Source organism: Myotis lucifugus, unplaced genomic scaffold (genome assembly GCF_000147115.1).
Source record: "Myotis lucifugus unplaced genomic scaffold, Myoluc2.0 scaffold_35, whole genome shotgun sequence".
In the NCBI taxonomy this organism is placed as follows: domain Eukaryota; kingdom Metazoa; phylum Chordata; class Mammalia; order Chiroptera; family Vespertilionidae; genus Myotis; species Myotis lucifugus.
In genome coordinates, this window is record NW_005871083.1 from 3,704,159 (window position 1) to 3,717,723 (window position 13,565).

At 42.7% G+C, this 13,565-nt stretch overlaps 1 protein-coding gene across 1 annotated transcript in view; it reads right to left on the reverse strand.

Annotated features, from left to right (window-relative positions):
• The window catches only part of HSD17B2 (hydroxysteroid 17-beta dehydrogenase 2), a 57,139-nt gene extending 44,521 nt beyond the window's left edge, over positions 1 to 12,618 (reverse strand). Inside the window, exon 1 of the mRNA XM_006087039.3 lies at positions 12,354 to 12,618. Coding sequence (XP_006087101.1) covers positions 12,354 to 12,618 — 265 coding nt within the window. The remainder of the gene's footprint in view (positions 1 to 12,353) is intronic.
• Between the last annotated feature and the right edge of the window lie 947 nt (positions 12,619 to 13,565).

The following is a 13,565-nucleotide window of genomic DNA, read 5'->3' on the forward strand; positions in this document are numbered from 1 at the left end:
GGTAGGGAGCTCAAACTCTAGGGCAGGGTGTCTCAACCTCAGCACTATTGACATTTGAGATGAGGTAATTATTTGAGGGGCTATCCTGTGCACTGTAGGGTGCTTAGCAGCATCCATGGCTTCTGTGCACGAGATGCTAGCAGCCTGTTTCTATGGCCCCAATTAGGACAACCAAAAATATCTGGCTGGTGTGGCTCAGTTGGTTGGAGCATTGTCCTGTGCACTGAGGGGTGGCTGGTTCAATTCCTAGTCAGGACACATACCCAGGTGGCGGGTTCGATTCCCAGCCTAGGGTACATGTGGGAGACAACTGATTGATGTTTCTCACATGGATATTTCTCTCTCTCTCTCCCTCTGTGTGTGTGTATCTTTAGGCATTGCTAAAATGTCCCCTGGGAGGCAAAATTGCTCCCAGTCATGAACCACTGCTTTAAGAGGAAGGAGACATTAAACAAATACTCATAAAGGATGATAAAGGTGATGAAAGAGGCGTAAAAAAGAGAGATCTAATTTAACTTGGCAGGAACAAAGAAATAAGAGCTCATAATGGGGACTGCCTGTTCCAGCCCAGAAAATAGCTGGTATTATTTCCATCATGATACTCTCTCTGATTACTGTAATGTCTTTTGTCTTCTCCAATATCTTACAGCAGCATTCACCAATTGTGTACTATTCAGCCAGGCATAGTGTTAAGCATTTGGCATGCCTTATTTCATTTTATCCTCATAACTACCCCTATAACCATAACTGGCACCCCAAACCATTGAAGATTCGCTATATAAGTAAATTGCCTTTTTAATCAATAGCTTTGCATATTAGGCTTGTAAAATAACTAGAACGAAAGCTGAGCCACGCATGGCTTCTACTTTTTCTTTATCCCTTGGACAATAGGCTCTTACTTCATCAATTACCACATACTTTTGGTACTGACAATGCCTTCAGATTTAATTTCACCTCATTCATTGCAGTCTGGTTTGTACTGCTCAGACCAAGATGGCACGCAATGTTAAATCTGAATCAACATCTCAAAGGAATGTCAAGTAACTAAAAATGGTTCAGAGGACACTGAGCAGAATGATAAAAATTCTGGAAACCAGGTCACGGGAGGGATGAGGATGTTTAGTTCAAAGCACATTTATATGATGCAGTCTTTTCATTTTTTAAGGGCCATCTTACAAAAGAGTGCTTTCTTTATATTAGGTGACTTCCAAGGGCAGAATTAATGCATCGATAATTGTCAGGGAGGCCTATTTGGGCCTAATATAAGGAAGATATTTACAACTATTAACATTGTATAAAAGTGGAATGATTTCCCTGAAGAGGTAGTGAGCTTTGCATCATTGGTGTTATTTTTAAAAACCCACTAGATAAAATGGATAATCCTGGAAAGGGTATTCAGGCATTGTGTTGCAATAAAGTTCATCAATGACTATGTAGACCCCAAAGTGGCAGAAGGAGATGTTCTTTCCCCCTCACCACTTTCCCCCCCGCCCCAGCATTACAACTGACCTGTAACAAGTGGAGTGGGCCAGGGGAGATCCGTTGTATGAGGCCAGGCCCTGCCTGGGGAACAGGATGAAGTGAAACCCTAACCCCTGCACCATTGTCCCAGCGATGTTCCCCTAAGATGACTTTCTGGTTATTTCTGTGTGAACACAAACTTCTTAAGGCTCATTATCAAAGCTTCTCTCAAACTTTAAGTGGAAAAAGGTGTGGGTGTTGGATGGGAGAATTCTGAGGAAGTAATCCCCTCCATATTCCAGGGCTTATTATAATTATGCTCAATATCCTCTTTCCAGAGTTGAGGGCTTTTTAAGCAACCTCATCTTTTGACTCTCTGGCTGTGTTGGGCACTGCCTCAAATTAAAATGAATCTGGCCCAGTCCCTGGACCTTGAGTCCTCTGTACATAAAGGGCACTCAACTCAATGTTCCTAATGCTTCTGTTCTTGAGTTTTAGGATTGTTTTTCAGTGGATACATCTCTTCTCAATGCCCTGTTTATGGCACTAGGTCCATGGGAGCTGGCAATTCTGAACACAGAGGAAGGATCTCATGATGTGGGGCAGCGTGCAAGGGGGCCAGGGAGCACCAGTGTTGCATAGAGTGAATCCTAGGTTAAAGAGGAGATGCCATGTTGCGATGATGGTGGGTGGGATGGAAGCCCCAAGGGTCCCTGGGTCATCCAAGCCAGAGATGTTCCCCATTCCACTCTATCGCTGCACTAGACTTCCTCGTGCTTCCTGCTTAGCTTGCCCCCATCTTGTCCTCTTTGGCACCTGGGTTTACTCTCCTTCCCAGGCATCAGCTTATCTCCGTTTGGTTCAGTACAACTGAACCATCTATCTATTAACCTGATGTCTGTGGCCTTGCTCAAAACCACTGCCTGTACCATGTCCTACCATATATACATATATTGACACCCTATGATCTAATCTGATCCCAAACTCTGAGGGCCCAGCATTGAACCCCAAAATTGGGAAGGCAGGGGATGGGGTGAGGGAGCAACATCTAGGAAGGGTTCATCCTTAGGAGCATGAACAGGGGATTAAAAACTCCATGGGGTTTAGATACTGATATAAACAAATGGACATGGAAGCTTCGACCATGAGGGTGTAGACAGGATAATCTTTGATCAATTTTTGAGATTAGAACTTGTTTGTACCAGGGACCCTTCTGAAAACCTCAAGTTTTACCTTCTCAGCAGGTCTTGATCTGTCTTAAAGGTAGTAATATATCTTAGTACAGTGCCTGGATAGCATACAACTTTGAATAGTTAATAGGTGTCCAGAACTTTCCTGGAAACTTGGGGGATATAAGGGAAGTATATAACACAAGGACCTTTGCACACAAGAAATTTGGACTTTATATGGGTGAGTGACTATAGTAGGGATTTATATATAGGGAAGTGGGATTGGTTAGCTTTATATTTTAGAAAAGTACTTGTCTGGCTACCAAATGAGGATGAAGAAATGAGAGTCAAGGGTAACAACCAAGACCCTATTACAATAGTCCAAATGAGAAACAAGGAAGCTTTGAACAAAGGGAGTAGCTTCAGTAATAAAAAGGAGAGAATCCTGGCTGGTGTTGCTCTGTGGTTAGAGTGTCAGCCCACACACAGAAGGGTCTGCGGTTCAATTTGCAGTCAAGGACATGTACCTGGGTTGCAGGTTCGATCGCTGCCCTGGTTGGGACAGGTGCAGGAGGCAACCAATGGATGTTTCTCTCTCACATTGATGTTTCTCTCTCTCTCTCTCTCTCTCTCTCTCTCTCTCTCTCTCTCTCTCTCTCTCTCTCTCCCTCCCTCCCTCCATCTCTCCCTCCCTCCCTCCCTTCCTCCTTCCCCTCTTTCTAAAAATCAGTGGGGGAAAATATTCTCAGGTGAGGATTAACAAAAAAAAAAGGAGGGGAGAGATTCAAAGGTAGGGAAAGGTCACTGAGTTATGAATAAATGACTGGTTGGATGAGGCTATAAAGAAGAGAGTCAAGAACTCTCAAGCTTGCGATCTGGGCTACCTGAGCGGAGGATTCAAAGATGGCTGTGGCATCTCTGACTTGGGCAGATGGGGTGGACGGTATTAGTGTCATCAACAAGGTAGAGAGCACTGGACCAATGGCAGAATTTAAGGGAAAGTTAGAGAGTGCAGTCTGGGACATGTGGACCCTGGGACATCCAGGAAGCAGTGGGTAGGTGGTCCAGAGTGCAGGCAACAAGTCTGGGCGAGGCATTAGAAATTGATCATCACCAGAAGACAGGAGGCAGGAGATGCCATACCTGGAAACAAGAGTGCCGCACAAGAGTGTGAGAAATGTAAACATATCCTAAAGGAAAACACAGAGAATTGGGGCAGAGTGGGGGGAGAGATAGGGAATCCTGGCATCAGGATGGTAGACAGCAGAAGATCAACCAATGAAGAAATCATCGGTAAGGGATAAAAAGAACCTGTAGAAAGTGGCTGGCGTAAAGAAGTGGAAGGAGGGATGAGAAAGAAATAGAATAGACAGAATTGGGGGGAAAGGTGAGAACCAGGAAAGTTAAGAAAAGAAAGAGGATTAGGAGGAAGGATAACCTTGTCTTAGAAATTCCAAGTTTAAAGTTTCATCCTGAAATCCCAGAAATATGAGTCAGAGGTCAAAAGAGTGTCAGGTATACAAAACTTCAGATCTGCTGGTCCTCATGCAGATACCTCAGGAGTAGGAGGGATTTAAATGGTAGAGAATGTGGCAAGATAAGGGGGCTAAGAACAGAGCCACCTTGGGGATGGGTAGGAAGAAGAACCTGGATAATCAAGAGACAAAGAAGTGGGAGAAACACGTGGAAATGCAATCTCCTGAAAGGTAAAGGAGGCCATGTCAGGAAGGAAAATACGGTCAGCAGTGCCGAGGTGGCAGTCACACTCTGGTGGCTAGGAGGGTGCAGTGACCGCTGGGAGAGCAGTTGCAGCAGCCTGCTGGGAGCAGAGGATGTTCTGTTTGTGCCACATCCTGGGTAAGCAGAAGCACACTTAGAACCAAGTCATCACAAAGCCCTGTGCAGAGCAAGCCAACAATTTAGTCACGGCAGAACAATGGGCCTGGACAGCTCAGCCAAGTCACTCTGCCCTTTCTACATAGGTGGCCTTTGCAAAAAGAACCAGCAGAAATAAGTACCTAAAGAAGTGGGCAGATTGGGACAATGACCGAGTTTCGTCCAGCCAGTGACGAAAAATGGGGGAGAACACGTCACTGGCTTGGTTCATTTATTCAGGGCGCACGCATTCATTAACACTGTTTTGGGACTACTGTGCTCAGAGCCTGTGAAGGGGGACATGGTCATAAAAAAGACCTGGTCCCTGCCTTCAAATAGTTTACAATATATAGGGGGCGTCCTTCATTCCATGAGAATTTTCCCAACCAAAAAACTGAAACTCACAGACACAGACGACAGTATGGCAGTTAGCAGAAGGAAGGTGGGAAGAGGGGTAGTAAAAGGTAAAGGGGACCACATATATGGTGACGGAAGATGATTTGACTTTGGGTGGTAGGCACACAATGCAATGTACAGATCATGTATCATAGAAATGTATACTTGAAACCTATATAACCAATATCACCCCAATAAATTTAATTTTAAAAAATACCCCATCTAAAATGCCTAATAAAATCACCATTCAAACTTTTACAAAATTACCCGGGTTAACAACACCTTTTTATGATTCTCTGCGAAGAGCTAAGGTAAAGCTTAAACTGAATGGGGAAAAAAAAGAGGATATGTGCTCATTTAAAAAAATTCTGATAGACTGACTGGATTATAGGCTTACTATGGACTGTATTGATTATTTATTATATACTTCAAGGACCTCTTCCCTTGCAACATTAACCATCACTTTGCTGCTTGTGTTTCTCCAGTCTTTTTCTCCAAATTAACCAATGTCTCCTTCTTTATTTCCACCTGCCCATGACTTTCCACTGGCACTGCCCCCTTACTGCCCTCAAAATCAAACCTGAAGTGAAACTCACCATATGGCATAACTCAGATCATCATTCCTGCCCCTGTCCACAGCACTTCTATTTTATCTCCTCTCACCTACATCTCATCCAATCGCCAAGTTCTGTATCAGCAAAGTCTATGCACATAATACAGGGTCGGGCAAAAGTAGGTCTACAGTTGTTTACATGGAAAATAATGTAATAATTAATAAATAAAATACAAGAATAAATTATATTTTGCATACTCACAACTGTAAAACTACTTTTGCTTCACTCTGTATATGTTCAACATGTACTTGCCCATTGCACGGACACATTTTATATCCTGGACACCTTTATAGGCTACCAGTAACCATGGATATGACATTAATAATTACAGGGATTAAGAGCATGCCTTTGGGTGGCAGATGGGTCTGATCTGGGTTTAGTCCCATCTCTGCTACTTACTAGTTCAGTGACTTTAGACACATAGTTTCTTTTTTTAAAAAGTATATATTTATTGATTTAAGAGAGGAAGGAAGGGGGAGAAAGAGATAGAAACATCAATGATGAGAGAGAATCATCGATTGGCACTCCTGCATGCCCCCTACTGGGGATGGAGCCCGAAACCTGGGCATGTGCCCTGACCAGGAATTGAACCATGACCTCCTGGTTCATAGGTCGATGCTCAACCACTGAGCCACGTTGGTTGGGCAGACACATAGTTTCTTCATTCACAAGTATGCAACTTCTTAGGGTTGTGAGAGTCAAATATAAAATGTATGTAATAGAGATGTTATTTCTCTCATCCCGTAGTCCACTGTAAATGTTCATCCATTTCAATAATATAACGTAAAACTCAAAGTACACCAGCCCTAGCCAGTTTGGCTCAGTGGATAGAGTGTCAGCCCCTCGGACTGAAAGGTGCCAGGTTTGATTCCGGTCAAGGGCACATACTACAATTGCAGGCTTGGGGTGCATGCCAGAAGCAACTAATCCATGTGTCTCTCTCAAAAAAATAAAAAATAAAAAAATCCAAAGGACACCAAATCACAAGCTGATGTCAACAGTATTAATTTTAGTACCTTATTTAGACTTTTAATAAGCTTCAGTAGGAGTCACCACCCACCTAGGATCCTTTGTTTGCAACATAAAAAAAGGACCTTCATGTGGAATCTTACTGAACAACATAAACTGATGAACAAAATAGATCCAGAGACATAAAAGCATAGAACAGACTGCAGAATCTCAGAGGGAAGGTGAGGGAGTGTGGGTGGGTGGGAAGAGATCAACCAAAGAATTTGTATGCAGCCCTAACCGGTTTGGCTCAGTGGATAGAGCGTCGGCCTGCGGACTCAAGGGTCCCAGGTTCGATTCCGGTCAAGGGCATGTACCTTGGTTGCGGGCACATCCCCAGTGGGGAGTGTGCAGGAGGCAGCTGGTCGATGTTTCTCTCTCATCGATGTTTCTAACTCTCTATCCCTCTCCCTTTCTCTCTGTGAAAAATCAATAAAATATATATTAAAAAAAAGAATTTGTATGCATATATGCCTAACCCACATCAGACAATAGGGTGGTGAAGGCCTGGGGTGAGGGGCGGTGGTGGGGCTAGAAGGGGTCAATAGGGAAAAAGGGGGACATGTAATACTTTTAATAATAAAGACTTAATTTTTTTAAAAAGGACCTCATCATTGCACCCAGTTTTGAAAATTTCAATTAAAAATTATCCAACTCAACAAGTTTTAATGAGTGCTAGCTGTGTGCGTAGGAGTTGCTTGACCAATTATCCTGAAAGACCGTATTTCCCCTTGTTAATTCCTAAGGCGGTCTCTCTTTTGTCAAGCTTTCCCCAGCCCTCACACAGGAGCAGTGCCCACCCTTGAGCTTCACCACACTTTGGGAATGCTCCTGGAGGTGCCCTCTGTACCCCATGGCTCGGCTATGGCCGAAACCCTCCCCTTGGACTGTGATGCCCTCCAAGTGTGTGCCCTGTTCACAGTCGATGCCAAATCAGAAGTTAATACTCGTGGGTGAGAAAGAATGAAGGGACCAGGACGAAAGGGCTGAGGGTGGCAAATCAAAGTTATCTTTGCATCTCCTACCAAGTGACCTCACTGCCTCCAGATCTGCTTCAATGATAAAGCCACGTGACCCTCGGGGGACTTCCCTTGATGCTGCACGTCAGGTGGCCTCCTCCTCTTCCTGCCCATCTTCCCTACTCCAGGACCAATAATCCTTGGAAACTTTCCCAATAAATCTCTTTCATGCTATAGGGGGTCAGAACAGGCTTCCCCAAAATGCTTCCCCACTTTAGCACGTGAATTATTTTGAGCTGAAGGCAATCAAGATTCCACAGGCTCACAAGAAACTGTTACCTCTCCCTTAAAGAATTTTCATTAGGGGCCTTGCCCATAATAAGAATTGTCACCAAAAATAATGTTTTATGACCTATCCACAGAACAGGGAAATTACTAATTACTGAACATCCACTATACTTATCGTCCTGGAATGACCCTCCTCCCCTCGGAAGCCTCCAAGGCACCCTACCTGATCCTTAGCTCAAAATGTCATATATACTTTATTTTAGGCTTCTGTCCCTGAGCCTCCTATGTATGTGGGGTTCCCATATGTACAATGTAAATTTGGTTACTTTCTCTTGTAAATCTGTCTCATATAGAGTTGATCATTAGGCCAGGCAAAAGAACGCTGAGCGGTAGAGGGGGGTTTCTTCCCCACAACACAAATCCTCATCTTGAACGCTGCCCCTGAAGAACCCAGCCTAAGGCAAGCCTGTCACACTTCAAAGTTTTTTCCACTGTATTGTGCCTGAGATGCTATTGCAATCATGTGGGCCTGCTCATCATTAATTTTAGAGTCATTTTATTTCACTTTAAAATATATTTTTATTGATTTCAGAGAGGAAGGGAGAGGGAGAGAGAGATAGAAACATCAATGATGAGAGAGAATCACTGATCGGCTGCCTCCTGCAGTCCCCACACTGGGGATTGAGCTCACATCCTGGGCTTATGGCCTGACCAGGATCAAATCGTGACCTCCTGGTTCATAGGTTAATGCTCAACCACTGGTCTACACTGGTTGGGCCAATTTTAGAGTCATTTTAAAAATTAAATGGCCCCTATAGCTTCAGGTATCTTGAAGACAAATATGTGTTCAAACACGCTGTGCTTTCTTATTTCTTCTTTATACTATAATTACATGTTTCTGAGACAAAAGACCTTTGAATATCTTAGAAAAATGAAATAAGGAACTCAAAGAAAAGAAAGTTGTTTTTTTTAACTTGTCCTCGTAATTGTCCTACAACTGGGTCCATAAATGGACTTTATCTTTTTAATGTGATTCCTTTTAAAATTAGCTAGTCAGAGAGACACAAATACCATATGATTTTACTTATATGTGGAATCTAATGAGCAAAATAAACAAAAAATACAAGTAGACTCAGAGAATAGACTGACAGAGGGGAGGCAGGTTGGGGGGCTGGGTGAAAAAGATGAACGGACTAAGCCAAAAAAACCCCAAAACACCTTATACGCAGTGGTTCTCAACCTTCCTAATGCCGCGTCCCTATAATACAGTTCCTCATGTTGTGGTGATCCCCAATTTCATTGCTACAAATTGAACATAATTAAAGCATAGTGATTAATCCCAAAAACAATATGTAATTATATATGTGTTTTCCGATGGTCTTAGGCGACCCCTGTGAAAGGGTCGTTCGACCTCCAAAGAGGTCGTGACCCAAAGGTTGAGAACCGCTGCCTTATAGACTCAAACAATAGTATGGTGATTACCGGAGGGAAAGAGAGGTGGGGGGAGGTAGAAGAAGGTAAAGGGGGGATAAATGGTGAGGAAGAATTCTTGACTTGGGTTGATGAACACACCAAACAATATACAGTGGTGCATTAGAGAATTGTACACCTGAAACCTATATAATTTTATTAACCAGTCACCCCAATACATTCAATAAAATTGTTTAAAAGAAAAAAATATATATTATTATTTAAGTACTATAACTACATTAGAGAAATTTTAGGGAAAATATTTAGGGGAAAAAGCATCCAAGTACCCTAATCCAACCATTGCAAATTATTTCCTCCCAGTGTTTGGTTGTTGTTGTGTGTGTGTGTTTTAATTCATATGACATGGTTGCAGTCTTGCTCAAACACCTGGATCTCCTGCATGTTTTTCTTTAGCCCAGTTTTCCATGGTATAACACAGTCCTGTGGTTGTCATTTTTAAATAGTACCCATTTCTCTACCTAGAGGATATACTATAATTTGTCACCATTTGTATTGCTTTTGCTATTTCTCTGTTGCAAATAAGACTGTGCTGGACAACTTTGTGAATCTGACAGTTTGGCATTTACCCTTTTTACGTATTTCAGATTATCCCTGTAAAAGAAATTTCCAAATCTTAAATTATCAAATAAAGAAACAATATTTATGTGCATTGACACATTTCTCCCAGTCACTAAAATGTTTACCAGTTTGTAAGCCATCCTGAAATAAAATGTATTCGAAGTTATGGTGACTTATTTTTTAATAAGTTCGGAGCTAACTAAACGAATTCATTTTAAATTTCTCCATTTAGTATAAAGATCTTGAAACTTTGAGAATTATGTTAAACGCTTCAAAGGGACGTTTCAATCCCCCTAAAACAGGGGTGGGGAATGTGGTGGCTCACGAGCAGTATAAAGCCCAAGAAATAATTTGATCTGGCCCTGCCAAGGCATTAGAGATGAGTTAATTAAATGTTTGATGAAATACAGCAGGCTGATTTTTAAGTTGAGAATTTTGTATGGCCCACAAATGACGTTATAAATATTCAAATGGCCCTTAGCAGAAAAAATGTTCCCCACCCCTGCCCTAAAATGTATGTACTTCCTTTATTAATTCTCCGTTTTCTAATTGTTAAGCATTTCATTGAGGGATTAGTCATTGGGCTTGAGCTGCCTAATTGAATCAGTCATTTTCCAAACCACTAAACACAAGTCAGGACATTTCAGTGTGCATTTTGTGAGCATTTGTGCTTGCCTACATCTGCAAAAGTAGAGGGTAAAGAACATTGACAAGATAATGAAGCGGAGAGAATTCCAGTTTTCTCTGTTACCTTGAAGTTTGCCTGAGGGTATCCTAAGGTTTAGAGTTCTTATTTATTCGCCTCGGAAGTGCTGCTCCCTGAAACTGATCTCCCCAGAATATCTGGACCTCCAGGAGGTCATGTCCCATTAGTGTCAACCACAGCATTGCTATTACTTTTTTAACATGCTTAATCGCTGTCTTCTTTCACACAAGTGGAAAAGTACAACAAACAAATTCGACCAGGAATTATTCTGAAGACCCTGGGTACTTGCTACTGCGCACAGAATGGAAGGACAGCCCATCCAGGGATTGCTAGTGAAAATGTAGAAAACGCAGCCAGTCTTCTAGATGCATGAATCCAGGTGATACCGGACATTTGTGTCGGTAAACATCCCGTTGATCCACTGAGTTTTCTACCTTTGAATTGTCTGGGGTTTTTGTTTTGTTTTGTTTTGTTTTTGAAGAAACTTGTTTTCCGCCACACTTCAAATCTCCAACAAGTGCCAACTTGCGTTTCATGTTAAGGGAGAATTTCTTAAAAGACAATATAGACAAGCCACTTTAGAGTCTATTTCTCTGTGAATTGGGGAAAACCTCTATTTCAGTGGTTCTCAACCTCCTGGTCCTTTAAGTACAGTTCCTCATGTTGTGACCAAACCATAAAATTATTTTCGTTGCTACTTCATAACTGTAATGTTGCTACTGTTATGAATCGTAATGTAAATATCTGATATGCAGGATGGTCTTAGGCAACCCCTGTGAAAGGGTCGTTCGACCGCCAAAGGGGTCGCGACCCACAGGTTGAGAACCGCTCCTCTATTTGCTTCCATCCACACCCTGTGTCTGCCTTCACCCCCAGCTGGTGTAGCCGCAGGGTGTGGGGTGATGACATCCCAGCAAATGATTCTGTAGCTAATGTTCATTCTTGGCAGGGTTTTTTCTGGGTTAGGATAATGCTGGGTAATCCCACTGAAAGCCCTATCCAAACTCAAACTTCACAACCAAACAAACCAGTTTTACAAACCACAGGGATTCATTTCGGACTCACACTTGCAGCCGAAAAAGAAAAGACAAAAGAAGAAAAAAGCTGGCAGCCCAGCTAACAAGCAACTGCCTTCTGGACACACTGCCAGCTTAATCCAATTGAGAAACGTTAGCAGTCTAATGACAAGTATGAAGACAAACGCTTAGATGAGACAAGGTTCTTGACAGCAGCCCATCTAACTGCAAAGTTGCCAGCCTTGGTAAGTCCATTCTATACTGGGGTGGGCAAAAGTAGGTTTACAGTTGTTTGTATGGGAAAAAAACAGGCAGATTATGATTATTACAATATCATTATTAACTCAAAAGAATGTCCCAATGCAACTGTAAACTTACTTTTGCCCACCCCTGTATTCAAAAGAAAATAAACAAAAAACAAAACAACACAGCAAGGCTAAGGAATAAAAGCCAAAGTCTAGAGCACAGCCAAACATTAATCACAGAGCAAAATTCTGTTTAAGCCTAAAGAAACCTAGGGGACTTTCCTGGATACAATGAAACATGAAATAACATAGGTTTGCTGATTAATATTTATCCTGGGAAATTAACAAAATCATGGCTTAGATGCACTTCACCTTCCCCGACCCTCTATGGAGTATACCTCCTGAAGAAAGCAAACCAAAAACAGTGTAGCGAAAACCACTTGGAGATGTATTTTATTTACTCCACACCAAGCATTTTATCTTTAAACCGAATCTGAAAATGTCTCTTTAAGGCAAAGCAAGTACCAGATTCTGCCCTGAGTGAGAATCGCAGTGTCACCCACTTACCTGTGATTAGCACAGCCTTTTGGTCCACAGGTAACAACTCTTGGCCAGATAGGTAAGTATACAGGAGGAAGCATGACAGGGAGAACAGGATCAAACTCCAGAAGAGGGACAGGCTTAACAGGCAAGCCCCTCCCCAGAGGCCCGCCAGGCAGACCCCCTTTCCCCCCACCTGTCCTGGACTCTTGAGTTTGCAAAGAACTAGTCCCCCCAGGGCTGCCGTGACAGCCAGGCAGAGCCACGCGGTCTCAGAGGAGAAAGTGCTCATTCTCAGAGACTCCGCTGCACCTTTTTGCGCTCAGGACAAGTGGAGAAAGGCTGGCTGGAGGCAGCCTGGGTTATATGAACGGAGAGCCAAGAAGGGAGGGGGGGAGGGAAAGTCCTGACACATTTTGAATGAGCCTGGATTAATCATACTCATACAGACACGTATTTCCTCGTGGGTAATTTAAACCAGCATACAGTTGGATATAAATGCCAGAGCACTTGCTATTTGATTGCTCCCCCTACACCCACTGCGTGCATGACGTCTACACATTCACACCCACAACAAATACGCATTCGTTTTTTTAATGATCTCTGGAGAGATAGCTAGTTGGATAATTATTGACAAAATTCAGTCTGAATGGTGAATTACAAAACCTCTAGCTCCTAGAAAAATATGCTTCTTTAGGAGCCTGCGATGTGTCTGTTTGTCCAGCTCTTTTCCTGACTCGTGTGTGTGTGTGTGTGTGTGTGTGTGTGTGTGTGTGTGTGTGAGAGAGAGAGAGAGAGAGAGAGAGAGAGAGAGAGAGAGAATAAATCCAGACAACCAGTGAAGTTTGGAAAATGGACCCTGGAAGGGAAAGGTATCACTGATTTTGTCCATGTCCCTGCCATCTCCCACCTGAGTCAGGCTGAAGGGTGGAAGGAGAGGGAAACTAGAAGAGATTCATGGCAGATGAAGGTGCTTTGATCATGCCAGAGGGGAGATATGCCTGGGCGAGATAATAACAATGATAATACAACTAATAATGGCCCATACATACTTATCAGTATGTATTTATGCCAGGGATCATATTTAGCTACTTATCCATTCATTCTTTTTTTTTAAAAAAAATATTTTTTTATTGGTTTCAGGGAGGAAGGGAGAGGGAGAGAGAGATAGAAACATCAATGATGAGACAGAATCATTGATCGGCTGCCTCCTGCATGCCTCCTACTGGGGATTGAGCC